General features: G+C 37.1%; 1 protein-coding gene across 14 annotated transcripts in view; it reads right to left on the bottom strand.

Moving 5' to 3' along the window:
* The window catches only part of pax2.L (paired box 2 L homeolog), a 62,529-nt gene that overhangs the window by 4,811 nt on the left and 35,863 nt on the right, over positions 1 to 21,855 (bottom strand). For 5 of the 14 annotated variants that reach the window (XM_018224279.2, XM_018224275.2, XM_018224276.2 and 2 more), the window contains 5 exons: positions 14,823 to 14,998; positions 12,548 to 12,674; positions 6,010 to 6,219; positions 2,115 to 2,216; positions 1,090 to 1,188 (listed from right to left, as the gene is read on the bottom strand). In XM_018224279.2, the coding sequence (XP_018079768.1) occupies positions 1,090 to 1,188; positions 2,115 to 2,216; positions 6,010 to 6,219; positions 12,548 to 12,674; positions 14,823 to 14,998 (714 nt within the window). 14 annotated transcript variants of the gene reach the window in all.

Genomic DNA, 21,855 nt, shown 5'->3' with positions numbered 1-21,855 from the left:
GTATGTCTAGACAGATTTGGGTAAAACTGATTATACAGGACTATGAAGCAGTAGTTTGAAAAATAGGACCAATCACATATGTCCATGTGCCCTTAGCACAAACCTCAGTATGCTGCTCTCCAAACTACATCATAATTAGTTCTCTATAATAAGTCTGAGGGGCATCCAGATACTCTGGCTTGTATATTTTAAAACCAGGGGAAATCCCAATCCTTAATACGCATTCTGTAGTACAAGAATCCAATCTAATTAAACTTTCTCTAAATAGCACATATTTGTAATGGATGATATAAGAACACTTGATCCAATGCACATAGCGGTGCCTGTTACATGTGTTTATAGGGTTGCGGCGAAAGGGTGCAAAATAAAACAGCGGACATTGGAAAGCGTTTATTGACGAGAAGTGAAAGCAAGCATGCAGGAGGATAATGAGCTTTTGAGCTCAACTGTGACCAAGAGGAACTGAGCTATCTCTTTGCTTGATCGCTAATGAAACAAGTGTAATTTCCTCATCAGCATTGAATTTTATTTACGCACTCCCCTATCCGCTCACCCGGCTGCGAGCCCCTTCATACAGTTCACTGTGCACATTTGGTCTCCCTTTTTTACTTTAACATATTGCCTCAGCAAATCCTTACATGTATTAGGGAGTAAAGTGTAAGGGCCGAAAAATATAGATCTGTTTAACATCTTTATGCAATGTCATCTAATGGAGCAGTGAGCCTTACTTATGTTATGTTTCTGGGGGTAAATATATAACAATGCTACTAGAATTTTAGGCACAGAGCATTATATTAAGTCAGTAGTGCCCAACTTCTGCAACATAACTTGAAAGACTTACAGCACAGCATACTAATGTAATAGGTCACAAACCCAGCTTTAGGAGCTTAAAGACTAGCATTTTGCCCCACTAAGACTTTTGTTATTTTTACAATTTTGTGAAAAGTTAAAAATGTTCTGATTTAGCATGTTACATTAGCAAAGCTATTTATATATTTTATTAAAGCAGTCATATTCATTACATAATATCTGGATTTGAATGACAGAAAAATAAATGAAAAAAAGATATGCACAAGGTGCAAGACTCACCACTCCCAGTCCTGCAGTGAAACAGACATGGTTTAGAGCTGGAAAGACATGAGCAGCACTCCACAGGTTGGACCGAATGGTGGACCGAAACGTTGGTGCCTGTCAATGGAGTGATAATGAGATGCCTCTTTCATGTAAGTGACCTGTGGAGTGCTGCATTCTATGTGTTTCAAGCTCCAAGCTTAATAACTAGTGCTGGCATATTATCAAAGAGCTACAAGGTGTCTGCATGTTTGTATGCTTCTATAGAAAGACTGAAGGGCAAGAAAGAGAAATGAAAGGACAGGGAGCAGTGGAGAAGAAAGAGGACACAGGAATAAGAAAATATGCAGATGTGGATAGGATGAACAAAAAAAGATGTACATATAGTCAGGCGAATGTGGATAGGATGAACAAAAAAGGATGTACATATAGTCAGGCAGATGTGGATAGGATGAACAAAAAAAGATGCATATATAGTCAGGCAGATGTGGATAGGATGAACATAAAAGATGTACATATAGTCAGGCAGATGTGGATAGGATGAACAGAAAAAGATGTACATATAGTCAGGCAGAGTGTAATGTAGAGATGGGTTAGTAAGAGAAACAAAAGTGTATAAGAGACACACAGGAACAAGAAGTAGACAGAGAAGGAGAGTGCATGTTGTGATGCAGTAGTGTGTAGGGGCCTGATATCTGTGTGTGTGTGACATTATTTTTGTGCATGAATTGGTCACAATATGAAACAATTGTTATCTTTACGAATCAAATCTGACCAACAGTTTTTTTCCCAGGAGCATCCCTAATTTCTCACGGCTACAGTGCCATATCCCCAACCCCTTTAACTCATATGGAGTTTTATTCTCAAAGAATCTTAATTTTTGCAGTACATTGCAAATATCACCAGGGGTCCTAAACTGTATAGCTGTGATGTCTAGGAATGCTCAGAATACATTGTAACTGCAAATACACATTTATCAACAAACTCTTCTTATCTAATGTCACTACAAATACTCAGTATTGTACAGAGCAGCAGTAACTTACCAGGTACCATTCCAGCAAGAGTTGATGTAGGGTAGCTGCCTTGTCCTGTTGGAGGTACATGAGGTGGATAACCTGGAAGAGTTGTGCTTGACATATCTCGCCCTATAAATCAAAACAGATTACTGATTTAGTTAAGGTGCATGTCATTTCATATGAATTAAAATTAAGTCCTTTAATAATATCAGCATTTAAAGTTGAGTAAGCATAAGCCAATATGGTCGGCCAGTTTGGCTCTCCATGTGTATTGCCAAATCTCAGCATATATACATTAACTTTAGCATGTTACAAATGGATCTATTCCAAGTAACTTTCTAATTTTATTATTATCTTTCCTATTTTGCTTCTATTCAACCTGCAACTGAAAATGTTGTGTTTTTGGACTGCTGTAATAAAAACAACTTGATGATGAGACTTAAGTTTTATTGTTATTCTTATGTTGTATTGGTTATGTTTCTACTCATGGCAATTACACCCTAGCAACCAGATTGCAGATTAAATTCCAAGCCTGAGAGCTGCAAATGTTCTTAGAATACTGCCATCTATACCATTCTAAGTTATTGTTCAGTCTATATACCCAGTTACCGGTAAGTATCTGTTTACATTTAGGGGGTTATTTACTAAAACTCGAATTTATCTGGTCGGGCTTTTTGGTGCAAAAACTAAAATTTTTAGTGCAAATAAAAACCTTGAATTTTTATACCCCAATGCTGCAAAATTCCAGAACCCAGAAATCCGCCATATCAGACCTGTTGAGGTCATGTATAAGTCAATGTGAGATATCCCTTTCCCAATTTAAATACATTGTGGTCTGTGCTGTGTTTAGCTCAATAATCCGATAAATTCTGGGTTTTTGGGAAAAAACCCCAAAAATATAGCAATTCGGGTTTTAGCCTGATTTTATCGTGATATAAATAAGGCAAAATCGGGCATTGGAGTTTCATCTAGCTTTCTTTATTTTAATTATGAGATAAATTCGGATTTTAGTAAATAACCCCTAGTAAAGTTCAAGCAAAGTCCAAGATTGGCCTAGTCATGCAGTTACATATGTTTCATTAGTAGGTAGGCAACAATCTGCATGGCAAACAAATCGGAGATATTTCAGTACTAAAAAAACACACAACAGTCATGAAGCTACACTTCTCTGTAGCAAGTGCATGGCCTCCATGGTGGAGTCTGTAGTTTCCAAGAGTTTCCCAAATCACCAGATCTGTACAGGAAAGGGTGAATTGGCTAATCTGATGTAGATTTGCTTTACAACAAACTAAATGGACTTTCTTCTGTCAGACATGATGTAAATAACAATGAGTACATCCAATTTTAATTTTCAAAACTGGAACGGACAGAAGCTGAAAACTGAATTTCCAAATGAATTTAATCAGCATTGAATATCCTCTGTTTATCCAGGTATGACTGATTGTCACGGGACTGAAGTTGCTATTGAACACACATCAGTGCTACTGATTTTCCTTCTAAGAAATTTGGCCATTTCAGAAGGCCTGTTAGTTCCACCAAGGCTAAACAGAGGTAATTAGCCCTGTAATGTATCCTTGTGCTTTATTTCCTGTTTTTTCTTTCAAGGTCTAAAAGACTAGAAAGGATTTTTACCCAAATACAGATTTTCATCGAATTTTAGTCACAAAAGCTTTACAACGGAGAACATAAAATTTACTAAAAGCAAAGCAACTCAAGATTAGTTTATTTAACAATATGAAGAGAGCTGGGATTCCCATTTGAATTGGTTAGGATGAAACCAGACTGGCTGTCAGAAGATATTGAAATTGAATTTATGGAAATGTTAGGTCCTTTTTTTAAGGTCCTTTTTTTAAAACCCCAGGAGGAGGGGGTTTACTATTTCAATATGTTTTATAAATAAACTGGAGAATGGTATGAGTGCAAAAGCTGGAGTTTCTTTATACAGGTATGGGACCTGTTATCCATAATGCTCGGGACCTAGGGTTTCCGGATAACAGATCTTTCCATAATTTGGATCTTCATACCTTAAGGGAACCTTACTAAGGTTCGAGTGAATTTTCAAAGTTAAAAAAGTTCGAATTTCGAAGTAATTTTTTTGAATACTTCGACCATCGAATAGGATACTACGACTTCGAATTTACTTCGACTTCGATTCGAAGTAAAAATCGTTTGAATATTCGATAATCGAAGTAATGTCTCTTTAAAAAAAACTTTGACTTCAATACTACGCCAAATTAAACCTGCCGAAGTGCTATGTTAGCCTATGGGGACCTTCTACAATCATTTTCTAAGTCTTTGCACATCGAATAAATATCCTTCGATCGATCGCTAAAATCGTTCGTTTTTGGTATTTCGAAATTCGACCCTTGATAAATCTGCCCCTAAGTCTACTAGAAAAACATTTAACCATTAAATAAACCCAACATCCAATAAGGATTAATTATATCTTAGTTTGGATCAAGTACAATGTACTGTTTTATTATTACAGAGAAAAAGGAAATCATTTTTAAAAATGTGGATTATTTGGATAAAATAGAGTCTATGGGAAACAGGCATTCCATAATTCAGAGCTTTCTGGATAATGGGTAACTGATCCCATACCTGTACTATAAAATTAGACACATTGGGGTATACTCACTACAATGTGGATACCTATACAGGGCATCACTGACTGTCTGTTTTGACTAAGCTGGTAGCTTATTGTTCATATATGGACTCAAAAACAATCACCACCTAATAAATATCTGATCAGGGATCATATAGATATCTATCAGGCTTTCATTGTGCTCATTTGGTGATCTGAATTAATGATTGTCTTTTGTGTATGGTAGGCTTTAGTCCCTAAAGTTGCATGAGCGACAAATTATTTTAAAATAATTTTCTAATTGGTAAAACTTTCACATTCCCAATCAGAGTAGTACCGCTTAAGATGAAAGGAATTCCATCAAAGTTCCTCATTACTCCATTTTTTTGAGGGAAATTAGGAAAATGGCTAACTAAGTTTTAAAAAACTGTGTTTGCATATAGGACTTTGATGCAATCCAAGAGTACAAACTGTAACCCTAATAGAGCAATTAAAAAGACCAATGCGTTAAAAACAATGCATTCTTCAGTTTCACCACAGCTATAGTTTAACAATATTCTATGCACAGTAAAAGTCTCAACACATAAAAAATGCACCAAAATATTTGGAATATTCCAACGCAAAGAGCACATATGCCAAAAATTATAAACGTTTGACTACGGTCCATGATTTTTAAGGCAGAAGAAAATGGTCAACACATAAAAAATATGAAAAAAATAATGCATGATATATTTTAATATCCAAAAAGGTAAGCACCCATAAGTTCAGAATTACAATTAAGAGACGGGCATGGCAAATGAGTTTGATTGAATTCTACAGCTTTAAACCAGTGAGCCAATGAAGCAGATACGTTACACTGTAAACTACTACAACTCAACAACACATTTTTTAATTCCACATGTTGCGAGTTAAACAGACTAATGAGGCCCAACAGGTATATTATATATGCTTCAAATAGCTTCCATTCTTTCACATATTCGAAGGGTTGAACTTTCTGGATATGTTTCAGCCTCAGGAACGGATGCAATGTTTGCACTGAAACTACTAGCCTTGTATTTTGCCCTTGGTTATTAAAAGGTCTCTGTATTGGCAGCAATGTATGAGGCATTGTCATATACTTTGTTAATATGATGAAATCAGAGTAGAACAGACAGTATGCCACTTGTTCCTCATCAGTTCTTAAAATGCTTATAAGTAACTAATTAACTGAGTCTACAGGGAATTGGTTGCTGACATTTATGAGAGCCCTGTTTTTAATTGCAAGGGAATCTAGTAAAGAAAGACACTGTAACTTTTCTTGGGTTTTAGATGAGTTATGGATGAGGGTAAATTTGGTACCTGCTATGAGTGGCTGGCTGCCGAACTGCCCATAATGGGGGCCATGGTGGGTGAAGGAGCTGTACGTAGGTGTTGACGCATCAACCGTGAGGGCCATCTGGAAAGGCTGGATGTCAGCCAGCCCCGAGCTGGCCAATGAAGAGGGAGTGAAGGGAGTAAGGGAAGCTTCGTGAGGCTCTTGCTTCACATAGAGGTGAGAGGCGAAACTCTCTGTGAGGGGAAGGGGATGGATGAACAAAGGATAGACAAACAACAGTTGGGTAGAACAAAGAAAGAGAAAAAAAAAATAAAATGTATAAATGTAAATGGAATGATGAAAAAACAATAAAATAGAAAAAAATATAGAGTTTTAAATGACTAAAGAAAATGATTTTTAAATTGACTTAACCTTTAATAAGGACAAGATCAGTTTGTTTCGTATTAGTTTTGTATCTATTAGTTTATAGTTTGGAGCAAAATGGCATTAATGAATCCTATGGACAATACTGGACTGAGCCTTGCCAGAGTACAATTATAGTCCATTAGGTAAAAACTAATCTGGGATATAATGATGTTTTTTGTCTCTGCCGAGCTATAGACAATTACATAACAAAACCCACCAGAGACTAACAGAATGGGATGGAAAGTTGGCAAGAGTTAAATGAGAGTTTAATGGTGGAAAAATAAACTTCCACCTGATGCATTTATTTAGAACAGGGCCAGAAGTTAGAACAAGTTAGACTTGTTTTTCATAGACTCTGCAGAACCTGGCCAGAGGCTGTTGCCTATTTTAAAATTCTCTAAAGTCATAATCCTTTGCCTTTCTTTATATTTGATTAACATGAGCATGTTATCTCTTCCAACTGAGACTTCCCCAATTTTAAAAGCATTAGAACAATCAATGGACTGGATTTGTACTGAGCAACAGATACAGAGTTGCAGTACAAGTACCGATCTTCAACAAGGACAGTAGTTTGAGAGAGTAGACTCTTCCAATGTTTATATGGTGTTGCGCTATAACAGTTTACCTGAACAATGTATACAGAGAAGCCAGCTTTTAGGACTATTTATGATGCATATACAGTGTCGGACTGGGATACCAGGGGCCCACCAGAAAACCTTAGGTTGAGGGCCACTTTCCAAACTATTATAACTCCTCTCCTCACTCAACCTCTTTATTATCCTAGTCTCTTTTTCTCTACATTCTTTACATACATATACTCTATTCTTCCATACTCTATTCTTCCCATACAGAAATAGGGAATGACCATGAAATAGGCCAAATGGTTAGAAGCAATAGTCCCCCTGACACCTGGTCTCATTGGGAGTTTTCCTGGTATCCCTGTAGGCCAGTTCGATACTGTGCATATATGTGTGAAATAATAACTTAATTACATGCTATTTTTTGGTAAGGTAATTGATTGAAATTGATGATTATGGCAGAGAAATCATTTATACTTCTGCAGGAACAGAAAGCCATTGGCACCCCAGTTGTTGCAGAACCATAACTCCTATTATATCTCTACCATATGCAAGGCGTTGTATTAATTAGTACAGTATTTCTATTAATAGTATTTTCTGCATATTATAAAAAACATATAACCAAAACAAAAGTAGTTCATGAATTTTTTTAATTCATCCAAGTTATGATATAAACTGATAAAAATGAAATACAACATATAATTAAAACAAACAAAAACTTTTCTTGTTGCTCTTATGCTGGTAGCAAACAAGGTAAAACAAAATCTCTGTCCTAGCCATCAATGACGTTCGCAAGTCAAACCGTTGACCAAGAAATGTTCAATATATATGAGAAACTCCAAGCTACCTGTGATTTCGTTAGTGAGATTTGGTTATTTGTCAGTGTCTTGTTCATATGGAAATATTCATAACTCACTGATAAATCAATATATTTTGTGACCCACCCCCCATCAAATAAAAGCAGAGTGTGAGTGTATATACAATATATATATATATATATATATATATATATATATATATATATATATATATGGCTTAGGCACACACTTATATAAACAAATGCCTGGGTACAAATCAGAAAAAATACAAATTATAGGAAAATGCTGATGCTCACCAGGAACTTTCTTTAAAAAATGTTTTTATTAAATTGAGGGGGGCCTTTATCAATATACCTCTCTCTCTCTCTCTCTCTCTCTCTCTCTCTATATATATATATATATATTAGTAAGTGTTGTGCAATGTCAAAAACTAAGTAGTCATCAAGCCAAAGCTCCATCTATAAAACAAGGTGGTCTCTGTCCTCAAAGCTTATAATCTTGACATTGGTCTTGGGTCGCTATTATCACTGCTAAAATAAACATTTTGCAACAAATCAGGAGATTCTCATTCAGACTCCATTTTATTTAATTAATACAATTGCAAGAACATGCTGACATGTCATTAGAAATGATGCAAACTGCGTCGTTATGCAAGATGCATCATCATACCCCCTGTGTAGGATGTCACAAATTGTGTTATTTGTTAGAACACTGTTATAATATGCACTGCTGTTTGGTTTCACAAAGCAAACACCACTTCCATATCTTACTTTTACAAGGAAGTTACTATGTAAACTATACGAATTCCTACTTACTTAAAAATTAAGTTGTGTGCAAAATGTCTCTGAGACTGCAATAGTCATAGTTCATTTTGTCCTATAGTCTAAGAGCTAAAACGACCATGAATCCTACAACAAATGAATTATACAGGATGGTAACAACAATTTTAAAAAGGTTCAACCACCAACAGGCACCATAATGTTTTTTATGTATGAACATACCTTGTATTGAACCCTGGTTGAAGCTTAGGAGCCCAGCATGCCCATAGCTTTATGAATGTAGCTTTATATGGATAGGTGTGGTTCACATGCAGATATTGCAGTTTCTATTGCATATTGATAACTTTTGAAAAATATTCTAAGGCTGTGATTGGTCACAAATTGATCTGTTACTAGTACTGTTCTGTCCATGTCCATTTAATAGTTACATTAAGCAATTATTTATTTATATATAAATAAAACACAATCAAACTTGCTTAATTGCATGAGATGACTGGACTGCTCTGCTTTCAACAAATTACCCACTAAATACTAAAAAAAAAAATCATATCTCACCTTGACAAAATTATCAGGGATGCCTTTCCTTTCCAATAGTAATCACCTCATGAATCATTCATCTTTTATAGATTATGCAAAAAGGACACCAAAATCAACAAAATCAATGACAGCAGGCGTTTAATGGCTGGCAAAAAAAATAATAAATTTGTATTTTGCAGCCTTTTTGGGTAATAGCACCATTAATCCAAAAATTGGAGCATGGCCTAAGTGCAGGAAAATCATTCCCCCCTCTCTTCTTTAGCTCTTCCCTTAATCTGTCCTTTAAACTGTTTACCTTCATTACTGTTGGTAAACAGCGCTGAGTGTTAATGACTCTGTCTCTGCTGTTCTATTCTCTGCCTGATTGAAATCCTGCATACAGATGAACATGTTAGTGTTAAGGTGCCACCTGGGAGTGTCAAGCTGAGTCTGCAATGAACTTTTCCCACTCTTGGACTGAGATGAATCCAGCAGAGATGTCTCCAACGACATTGAAAAGAAGTAAAAGAGAAGCTTGACATGTGTAGACAGCATGGCTTTATTGTTGTATTTGATTGCCTATACAACGCACTTTTCTTGTAGCTAATTCCACCACATTGGAACTCCAAGCTAAGCACAAATAAGTCTATTTTATCTAACATTCTATTCATAGAAAATCTGCTAATTTATTTTCTGATGCATTTGCCTTGTTTTGGTGTAAGGCTTTAGCCAATAAAAGGCCTGCACTGGTGATGGGTGAATTTATTTGCCAGGTGCAAATTTGCACGTTTCGCCTCCAGCATGTAAATTCGCAAAACTGTTCCGAAAATCCGCCGGCGTAAATCAACAGACGCCCATTGACTTTAATTCAAATGGCGTTTGGCGGGAAATTCGTAAATTTTTTGGCAAATCGAAATGGGACAAATTTTCCCATCACTAGCCTGCACCCTTTAGAGTCAATTTGGAATTCTGGTGGCGTAACTACCGGGGGAGCAGGGGGTGCAATTGGGCCAGGGCCCGCACCCCCACAGGGCCCCCCAGCAGTTACGCGCCCACTGCAGCGGCTGCAGGGCCGCACGGAAGAGGGTGGGGGGCGGGGCCCAGCTGCACGGCCCGCACCAGGGCCCGCCCCCACCTAGTTCCGTCTCTGGTTGAAGATCTATTTAGGAAATTAATAATGCTTGTACACTTTATTGTGATCTGCTGAAAATGGGTGAGGGAACACTAAACTGCCATCACTATGTGGTACAATCTTCCTTTGCCTCTTGCATTTGAGGTCAAGCAATGAACCTCCACTATCATAGCAGTCGCTGGCAGACAAGACTTTCTGTCCTAAAAGACTGACTGCAATGCAATGTAATGAATATTATGGACTAGCAACACAAGTCAGTGGTAAAACTGTTTAGGGATTTCCAATCATTTTCCAATCATTTAAATAGAAAAGAATGATGATGCCTGAGACTGCTTGGGAAGTTGAGGCATACATAGAAAGAACATTTAATTTTAACACAAATCATAATCATTTATTTCAGAATTTTAAAAATTGAACTCCTAAACAAAATATTAGGCATGCACCACATTCATCATTGCTGGGTTTGGTCAAATATATCCTTCACACTTTGCTTCTTTCAAGAGTATAGTGCTCTAAAGTCATATGACATTTAGGGGAAGATTTATTACGGTTCGAATGAATTTTCGAGTTGGATTTGTGGTCAAAACACCTTGGGAATAATACAGACTCGAATTCGAATTTGAGATTTACAATACCTTGACCCTGGGAACAAGGGCAGAGGTCCAGTGACCCATTTGAAGATGTTTATAGCCTTCTTGAATTTCGAGTTTCTAATTTAGTCGAATCTGATTCAAATTCGATTTGAGTTTTCGAGTCGGTGATATTCTTTAATAAGATACAATTTGAGTTTCGAGGTCATTCGAGTTCATTCGAGGTAAAAAAAACCTCTAAAACTCCACCTTTGATAAATCAGCCCCTAAGTGAATGGATCGGTTTGGCTGAACACAATGGATCTTGCCAATAGAGTTGACATTTGGCCAAATCCCAAACCACGTCCTGTATTTGATGAAATCCTACAAAATACAGGTGGATTTTTTACATGTTAAGTGGAGTTAAATAATTGAGCTCATTGTATAAAATTTTAATTTGAATTAATTGGCTGATCAAACAAAATTTAAATCCTACATAATCTCCCAGAATACACTGCTATGATGCTTAGCATATGCATTTCTGAATCCTTCCACAACACTTTAGTTTAAAACACAGGAGGCCATTGTCTGGGTCCTCAGTTGTAGTTTTCACTTTTTGTACCCTGCACACAGACTCCTCCAGTCACGTAGAACCTCAGTACCATTCCAATCCCCAGTGCTACAATTTTCAATCATTCTGCCTTCACGGTGAACAGCACATTTGCTTTAGTGTCTCCAGAATAATTAGGTGAATTTTAATAACACCTCTCTTACTTTCTCCCATAAGCACACAGCATTCTCTCTCTTTCCAGCAGTAAATTCAAGGTGGATGCAGTCAATGACTGAACTTGTGCTTAAACAGCCCCTGTAAAACCTTCAACTTATAAACATTCTATCAATGCTGACAAATAAGAAGTCTTTCCGCAGTAACATCTAACAATTGTAAATAAAACTCACAGAGGTCTTCTTTCAGAATGTCGTTTTCTATCCCTTTTACAGATGAAAGTCTCAAGTCTTGATTGTTCTACAGTACAGTATATAGTACAGTATATAGTATAGTCCTAATAGCAGTCCCAGTACTACAGTATTTAAAGCTATCATTCTAATTTAATCCAAATTATTTTTAAACAAAATATTTTAATCACTGAATGGTCACTGAAACTTCTGTTATCTCGCTAAGAGAACCCAGGTAACAGATTGCAGCTCTGGATGGCACCACAAACCCACACTAATTAATAATTATTTATAAAAATAATTTCCTGTTTGCCTTTGAATATTTACTTATCGATGAATATTACCTGATATGGTCTTTAAGAACAGGCTGGGGCCTATGGGAACACATTTAAGTTATCCCAACAAACACTTCTTCTTTGGATTTGAGGGAATTTGAAAATATGTAGAAAGTTCCTAGGCCTAGTAATCGACCGAAGCTAAATCAGATATTGCAAATAATAATACAAGATGGCTGTAATGGATTACTAGACCTGGAGAAAACTTACATGTGCTTTAATGCATTGGTAATGAAGCTATTAATGCTATGAGAAAATGCTTTTATAGGGTGAGTTGTTTTCAGAAAACAAAGGGAACAACTGACACATCAGCTGAAACCCAAAGAATTAATCTCATTTGAACAATTTAGTTTTTCTTTGCTTTGTTGTATTTTTTCCATCAAATATTTACTGTTACCACCAACGAAGCATTATATTAAAAGCAACATTTTCTCTGAATTGATCAAGTTCCAGTTAGTAGAGTTATAATGCTTACCGGTTACTACAGGGTAGGACTGGGGTCCTGACACATTGCTTCCTAGGTCTGCATTGCCGGATGCTGATAGGCTAGACTTGACTTCATCAAGACCAGGAGTAAGCGCTGGAAGGGAGTATTCGCTGGCCTAACAGGAAAGATGATGCTGGTAAGCTGTGTACTCAGATTATTGCCCATTCCATGCTTTAGCATTTATCCCATCATTTCAATTTCTTTCTAAACATTATACTGGAAGAAAGATGTCCGAACGTAGATTGCAGTCACCCACTAAATGATTGTAACATTATCATATTAATATGATATACAGACCTGCTAAACCAGGTGTTGGCATGGAACATGGTGTACTCATTAACTGCCCAAGTAATATGGAACTCTAAAATAATGTTGGGTAAATGGACTTTACAGTATCAGGCCTGTTGCAAATTTGAAAAAAAAACTTCAAAAATCAATCAAAGTGATGATATTTGGGTAAAATGGGTATCATTTCTAAGTAAATCACAGTAAAAATGGGTGGTGGTATAACCAAATTGCACATTGAAGATCACAGAAACATCTATTTGCATAAACTAGTCCTAAATACAATCTGGACAGGCATATCCAAGATTTAAAAATAACAAATATACAGGAATAATATACCTCCCTTATATACCTCTAAAGCATGGAAGTTTGATATTTTGAATAAAGGCTTCCATTAAATACATTTAATACAAAGGAAGAACCACTCCCCCATCACCCTTTTTTCCCTTTCCCTGTGCAGTCAGGTATGAAATTGGGGAGTGGGCCACAGCACAAGGTTAACAGAAGGGTGGGAGGGAAAGAGTCATTGCATCTGAAAGGGTGTCCTGTCCGAAACAATCTCGTAATTGCCTTTTTATTATGGTTTTCACTAAAGCAGACCCTGGTCTCTGCAGCTGCCTTTTCAAAAGGATAATAAACAGGGCAAACCGAGAAGAAAAGGGGAGAAAACTCTGCCTGATTAATATTACATTAAATTAAAACTGATTTTCTGCTCTTCTAGCCCATTTTTCCCATCCACGCCCCCCACCTCTAAGCCTGGACGCTATAGCCTAGTCATTTCCAATTCCTTTTCGTATTGATCTTCCTGTTGAAATCAGTTTTGTAATTAGCTGCAAATTAGGCCTTCTACTGGGGGTGAAGCGGCCCCCTGATTTATCACCGGAGTAATTCGCTGTGATCGGAGAGAAATTAAAATGAACTCAATTAGGCTTTAGATTTGCTTTATGGGCCCTGCTTTAAGTTTCAGGGGGAAAAAATGACTGTGCTGGCGTTTAATAGTCTAATGAAAGTAAATAAAGGTTATCCATTGTAATAAACTTTGGGACTCTGGGAGAAGAGAAATTCCAATCTCAAGCGTGCCTTCTCATCATTTCTTCTTTTATAGTTTTGGGCAGTGTCAAAATAATTTTTCTCTAATTTCATATTTTATTAAGATAAACAACCTTAAAAATACGATTTGGGGGGGGGGGGGAGGTTATGGTAGAAACATGTAGCCCACAGCTGAAGCAATACACAAACTATTACATGCTCTTGTTTCTGCCCTAAATTTTTTTTCAATGGCTCGCTTTTTGGTTGCTTCTCTTTATTTTATTAACTGGGTGCATTTATCAATCAAATCCATTTCATCCTTTTTGTATTTGTTTTTGGAAGAACATTAAACTCTCAGGTGTATGTCAGCATTACCCTATATATATGGGTTTTTACAAAGATGATAAGGTTAATACCATATAAACACAGATCGAGGGCATCCAAACTGTTCTAAAGTGGCCTTTATGGATGCAGGGACACCATTCAGTTGCACAAGAAATCTTCCTTACTGAAAGTCATTAACCAAATCAGCAGCATCTAACTGCAGCTTCTGGCAGCTCAATTGGGCTTACGATCTTGGTAGTCCCAAACTACAATTGTTGCCATGCAACCGAATACAATGAGACTGCCTGCCCCCTGCCTGCCAACAGCTAAAGACAAGGCACCTATTTGCATCTGTTAGAAACTAGCAGGAGCAGAATATTGAGATGAAAGCAAGATGTAAATTCTGTTTAAGTTACTTAAGTTTGGTTATGGTGGATACCCGTATCCAAGTATGTCCTCAGTCACTCCTGTATCTTAAACTGCCACTAAGACAGGATGGCAGTAGAAAAAAATACTCTCAAGCTGAGCAAACACAGAGTATTAGAATAAAGGAAACAATGAATAGTTTGTCCTCTCTAATTTCTGCTTGCTGCCCACTATCTGATATATTTTCCAGTTCTCTCACCTGTTCAGATTTGATGTGCTCAGCAGTCTGAAAGACATCTGGATAAGAAGGACGCTCAAAGACTCGATCTAATGCCTCCAGTTGCTGCTGGGTGAAGTTATCAGCCCGTAGATGTTTCCGTAAACTTTCAACACTGCTTTGGGAATCTCCATTTGGACCAGAACCATCAGATCCATCTATATTACATATATATAGAAATCAAATGGAAATCATGAGATCACCTTTCCTTTCTAGTTACTTCTACAACTCCTGCAACTGCCCAGTGGCTACCCAAAGTGCAAAGGCAACAAATATAAAGAATAATAAGGGGAAGTAATGCTACAATGTTTGGTAATGCCAAATAAAACATTGTACACCTTTATGCAACAGAGATGTAGTATGCCGGTCATTTCCTAGTCAATATAATTGCCAAATTCAACCTATAAGGTTAATTTGGGGGCAAAATTGTAACAGTTATTTTGCCTTAAATACGAAAAATAATAATTAAACCCGGAGAATACATTTGTTTACTTCTTTTCGTTCTTAGACATATTTCACAGCACAAATCCTGCATGAGGCACCGCTATGTTACTAATCTTTTCTTTCAGGATTAAGGCCTGGAGATTACATTAAAACCAATAAATCTTATTTTTTGCAGGTGATTGTGGGATATGATATAATCAATATTACATTATATAGCATGGAATAGTATCCTTCATAAGCTAATGTAAAATATCAGATATTGATTAGTGCAAGTCCACAGCATTTCTCTTGACCCTGTAAAGAAAGCAAAATATACTTACAAGCTCAAGGTTGTGTTTATTTTGCTTTTGTGTTCCAAGAGCGTAAGATTCTGACAGAATTCTAATATTAGTTTAATAGCTCTTAGGTTTAGAGATGTATGTAAATAATTGTAATATAATAATATACAGCTAACGCATATACCCAACAAGATCCACAAATGGTTTTCTCTGCACAACAAAAGACTGAAATTATATATATTGTAGGGGAAGCAGATTTTTTTAAAACCCATTTTCTAGAATGCACCTAATTATTTAGTTTTTTTACCTCTTGCTGTCACATACTGTTGGTGTGGACTATACAAATACAGTAGATTTATAGTACAGTCAGTGGTATTATATTTCTTGACAGTTTATTTTATGTTCAGTAGACTTCCTGTAATAACCCCACATCAACTGGCCTAATGGGCCTTAGACAGGGATCTAGTATCTCTATGGTATTTCCAGTATTTCCAGTCTTCAAAATAAATCTTTAATGATCATCCCTACACATGCAAATATTGGTCATCTTAAGGAAAAAACTGTTTTCCTATATATCTATCATCTTTCTATTATCTATCTATCTATCTATCTATCTATCTATCTATCTATCTATCTATCTATCTATCTATCTATCTATCTATCTCTCTATTATCTATCTATCTATCTATCTATCTAATATGTATCTATCTATCTATCTATCTATCTATCTATCTATCTATCTATCTATCTATCATCTATCTATCTATCTATCTACTGTATCAATCATCTATCTATGCCCTCTGTCTCTCTTTATGTATATATATCTATCTATATATATATAAATGCATATGCACCTGCCTAAAGCTATTCTGTGTGAGATGCTTTTTCCTCTCACATTCATTTATGCAATAAGCCCTTCCAGATCACGACAAATCTGTCAGTCTAAATTTGCGAGAGATTATGGCGCTCCCTTTCTTGCACTGGGAGCAATGATATATGATATGTGCTAGCCCTATTGATTGCCTGATCTGGTGGCAGAGGGCCGGCGAAATGAACTTGAAATGAACATCATGCCTCAACTCATTGTGCGTATAATACACTACTTAATCCCACATTTTTCAGCTGCTATGGAATTCAATTGATCAATCATGTTCCACTGATAGTACTATTTAGGGCTTATTGCTGCTCTGTAGGCAGACCTGTTATTTATTTATTTTGGCAAGAGAGAACCTGGTGAATGAAACCTGTGTTAAAGAAGGGATATAAAAAGAATTGTGGGATGAAGGGAAAGAGGACAGGAGGGGAGAGGGTCATTAACCCTTTCCTAACAAAGGTTTTATTGTAATGGAACCTGGCACATCTAATGCCTCTTAACAAATGCCCTCTATCATTATCACTTAGCATATTTGCTCTACCGGAAACAACATTACATACATTAAGTTGTCTACTGATTTAAAGTCACCATTGCTTTCCACTTGTGCCTTTCAGATGAGTTAGGTTTTCAAATAACTGCATGGGAGTAAACAAGAAAAACACAAGTCTACCAGGAACAGGACTCGACCAGTGAATTCCTGTTTGTTATATAATAGTAACAAACGCCTAGAATGCACAGCCTAGCCAACCAGTTTCCATTTCTATTCCATTTACAAAGAGACAACGGCTTATTGATGAATAAGGCCTGCCACCCTGCAAAATGATTCAATAATCTAGCTATTATGTTCCATCTATTTTATAACATCACAGTGGGGTGCCATTTCTTTGGCACCACAAATATCAAAAGCATGTGTTACAGGGCAGAGCAGTGGAGAGTGCATTCACTTTGTTTTTTAATTCAACTTAATGAAAGTCCCATGAAAGGGTTCTGCAAATGCTGCTGTTTATTCGCATATACTAAATCTTTGTTTTTTCCTCTTTTCTATGTTTAATTATTAATCAGATTGTAAGGTCTTGTCTTGTTCCGCTGGTGTTTGCAGTTCCAGGCATATACCTCCTCCACCTACCAGCACACGCTTCCTAATTCCCATTGAGACCTGACGGTGTCAGGCATCTTTCCTGGACACCCCCTTGGGGGCTTTTGATAGCGCTGGCAGTTGTTGCAGTTTCAAACTCAATTGTTCTCGTCGGTACTGAGGCAAATGGAGTCATTAATTACCTTCTATCAGCTGGGCTGAGTTCAGAAGGCGATCAATAACCCAGCGTTTGTCATTCACAGCAGCAAGCGAGCGAGCAGGAGAACAGCTAAACCAATACCCGCACAGAGCACAACAACATCATATAATCATAATACTAGTCATCAATACTGTAGCAGTGTTTTTCTTCACAGAGATAATTCATTCCTTCAAAAACAGAAAATGACTTTCCTCTTCTCATGCTGCGTGCAGGGGAAAAGATGTAGGAAGCTTTGGTTGTGAAATCTGACATTAACCATCACTCTTCTGCCCTGGTGCAATACACTGGCTCAGCAACATGCAGGAGGATGCGGTAGAGCACTAACTGGTTTTATTAGAAAATTCATTAATCATGAATGTATTAGCTCAAGACTGGGAGCAAACCTGTCCTTGTCCTTCCAAAATGGAAGAGCTAGACTTATTTTCTGTTAGCCTTCTTGAACATTTCATATTGCGAAATCTATACCATAGGCCATAATTTGCCCTACAAAATGAAACAGAATGCACAGTGTCCAAATTATCATACAAAATCCTACATAGAAGAGCAGGGAGAAAGGCAGTATGACATGTTGCTTAATGCATAACATAGCTCTGATATGTTATAAAAAATGTAAGATAAAGCAGTTATTTAAAACAGAAGAAGCAAGAACATCATTGACAATATAAAGACCCAAGGATGAGGGCCAAGTAATCGTATGATGGCCTTATAGTGGCTCACCTACAGTAATCCCACCCAACTGCATTCTTCCATTTTGGCCAATTTCCCAACAAGGGTATTTAAGGGCAATTATGAAAGAACTACAGTTTCCTAATTTACCATTGGAAAATTTGACTGTTAGGACAGACCAATATAATTGCAGGATGGTCTCTAAGAACTACTACCTCAAGGCGGCAAATATGGCATTATTGGAAAAACTGGCCAACCTGCCTGACCAATTAAAGGGGCAGTTCACCTTTCAAACACTTTTTTTAGTTCAATTATTTTCTAACATCTAAGCTTTATTTATAGATAATATTCTGGCAATACCAACATGGCATTGCGGTATATTAGCATTACTAATACAGTTCATAGGGTAATGAATCCTTTGCTGTAAATAATTCAATTAAAAGAAACCACTCACTAATTCAAGACTCATGAGACTCCATATTACCAGGATAGTTTTAAATGTTTTCATTTTGAGCCTGTTTTCCCAAATTTTGGGTTGAATTGATAATGATCTTGGTATTATTGCCATGGGTTTCTTTATAAGACAGTGGCAGTGACAAAGAGTGGAATATCTTCTCATTTATACTAAGCAAACAGCATGAAATCCGAACATAAATTTAAATACAATAACAAGCCTCAGTCTAGATCCAGTTGTAACTTTGCATGCAAGATTGAATCAGCTTCGTAGCGTGGTTCAATGATGCTTAAGAGAATACACTAAGTCCGGCAGTTAGTGAGCAGACAAACCTAATAAGTTATGCATGAAGACAAATGGTATGCTATCACCTAGGAAGCTGAACAAACAAAGGGAAGCTTGGCTAACTATAGGCTAAACTTACTGAAATACAAACTTGTCTCAGAAATGCTTATCGGGAATAACAGGATGAAGTCCATTATCCATAAACAACAGCAGCAAAAAAAAAAGTAGATGAGAAGTAGACATGAGAAATTGAAGGAAAATAACGGTGTTTTCCTATAGTTACCATGTTGTCTACTTCAAGGACAGAGTTCAAATCCAATGAACCGTGACATCCCTTTACCCAAGTACTTGCTGCTCCAGTGTTTGAACTTTTGCTTTTCTCTTTATCTGCGCGGTTACTTATAAACTCATTCAATTAGAGTCAACAACGGGATCTAGATGTTCCCAGCTGGCCGACATGTCTTGATCTTTCTATCCTTCATTGTTACAAATGGTGCATCAGCGCCTACAGTACTTCCCATCACTTTTATAAAAAGGGAACCTAGACATAAAATTCAGTTGCTGGAGTACCTGATTTCTAAGGGGTTCTATTTGTTTCAGGACTTGACAACAGGCTTAAAAGAAAAATACACATATTTAAAAATCAGGTGGCTATGTAAGTGACTTAGTTCTTTTACAGTCTGTTCTGATTGGTTAATTCACATTATCTACCTATCTGTACATACAGTATATTTATGAACACTGCAACACTGGCACCTTCCCACTAACAGTGAATATCTTCAGGATAAGCAATAATAGCACAGGTGAAATCAACAGTAGCACAAGTGGATCTATGATACTCATGCATTTATTCTTCACTTTCAACTCTTTTGTGTGTGTGTATATGGTACTAAGTCAAACCCAATGCAATGAGACAGCAGTGTTTAGAAAGACAATGAAGACGTCCATATAAAGAACAATTTCTGGCGTTAGAAGAAGCAGACCCGGTTGTCCGGGGCCCCCAAGAAATAACCAAGGGGCCTGCTTCCTCAATAGTTACACCACTGAACAATATGGTTCAATTTTGCTTTTTGCCCCAACCAGTGCTACAGTTTCATCATCAATGCCTCCCATAGGCACATACTGAGGTTATCAGAAAACCTTAAATATCATGGGGCACACATTCTTTCCAATTGCTGGCCAGACTATTCAGTGCACTTAATACAAATGTGTGGTTAAATTATACCAAATCCGACTAAAAATCAACCCATAAACAACCATACAGTATTGGCCCACTGAAATGCTAAAAACTTGTTCCAGGTGATCTCTATGAATCTCTTTTTTTTCAAAACGCATCAGTTATTAGTGCTGCTCCAGCAGAATTCTGCACTAAAATCTGCTTTTTAAAAGAGCAAACAGATTTATTTTTATATTTAATTTTGAAATTTGACATGGGGCTATACATGATGTCCATTTCCCAGGTTCCCACAAACCATGTGACTTGTGCTCTGATAAACTTCAGTCATTCTTTACTGCTACACTGCAAGTTGAGTGATCTCACACCCCCCCAGTAGCCCATAAGCAGCCTATCAACAGAACAATGGGCAGCTAACCAGATAGCATCTCCCTGACACCTTTTGCATTGCTAAAAGTGCTCCCTCGACATGCTATTCTCAAGTTTACTACTAGGTGGGGCTAGGGAGCACAACTTGGGTTGTGGTTAAATACAATGAGAAGGGAGAAGAAATAGCTGTCTCAGAGAAGTTCCATCCTGAAGTGCTGGCTCATTCTCAAAGCTCAGAATCAGGCACAACGACCTAAGGTAGCTGCTCCAGACCAATATAACAGCTAAAAAAATACATTTGTCTGTTCAAGAATAACATTTTAAGTGGTAGAGTCAATTATTTGCAATGTAAACAGTGTATATTAGAAATAAAAAGTAAACCATAAAAACTATGATAGAATCCATATAAGTTATTATCAACATGCAGGGGAAAAGTCACACACACACACACAACGGCCTTTACGTTAGAGTATAAGTAAAGACACTGGAATACTGGAGTTTCTAAATCAGAAAAAAATGTATTAGATAGCAAGGAATTCTGGGATCTTCTTTGAAAGAAGTAAATATCCATGGTGAATTGTGCCAGTTAGCAGAGTGCTTGGGGAAGCAAAGCTGGTTTGTGACCCATGAGGTTGAGTGACTATGCACCTTCAGGCCTATACACTGTGGAACATGAGTAAGCCTGAAAGCACCTCACAAGCCAATCTGAAAATGCCAGTTTCGTTAGATGCAAGGACACAAAGAAGGCGAAAAATTACATAGCATGCAGCTCTAACTATGCTTGTTTAGAGAAACTGCTTGCATTTATGAAGCCTTTGGTGCGGAAAGCAGGGTTGCAAATGACTGCATCAGGAGCGACAGTAGGGGCCATTAATTTCCTGTTATGTTTTCCTGTGTTGGGGGCTTTATTAATTTAATTTTACACTGTCGAACAACGGCGAGAGCTGACACTGCCACACTTTCATTTTTTTCAGCACTTCATTCTGGTTGTCTGACATACACAGCAAGTCGTGAGGCCTAGTAAATAGATGAAGTCTCCTGCCTCTGATATTTAATGCAGGCTTAATTCTCCATGTGCTCAAAGCCCAATTCACAAATCCTTTTGTGTCTGTAATATATGAGCCTTTTGTCTACCGGTTCTATCTTTTGCATAAATACATAAAATAAATATTACAC

Source organism: Xenopus laevis, chromosome 7L, assembly GCF_017654675.1.
Source record: "Xenopus laevis strain J_2021 chromosome 7L, Xenopus_laevis_v10.1, whole genome shotgun sequence".
NCBI classification, from domain to species: domain Eukaryota; kingdom Metazoa; phylum Chordata; class Amphibia; order Anura; family Pipidae; genus Xenopus; species Xenopus laevis.
The sequence above is the reverse complement of the archived record's forward strand: the minus strand, read 5'-3'. Positions and strand labels throughout refer to the sequence as shown.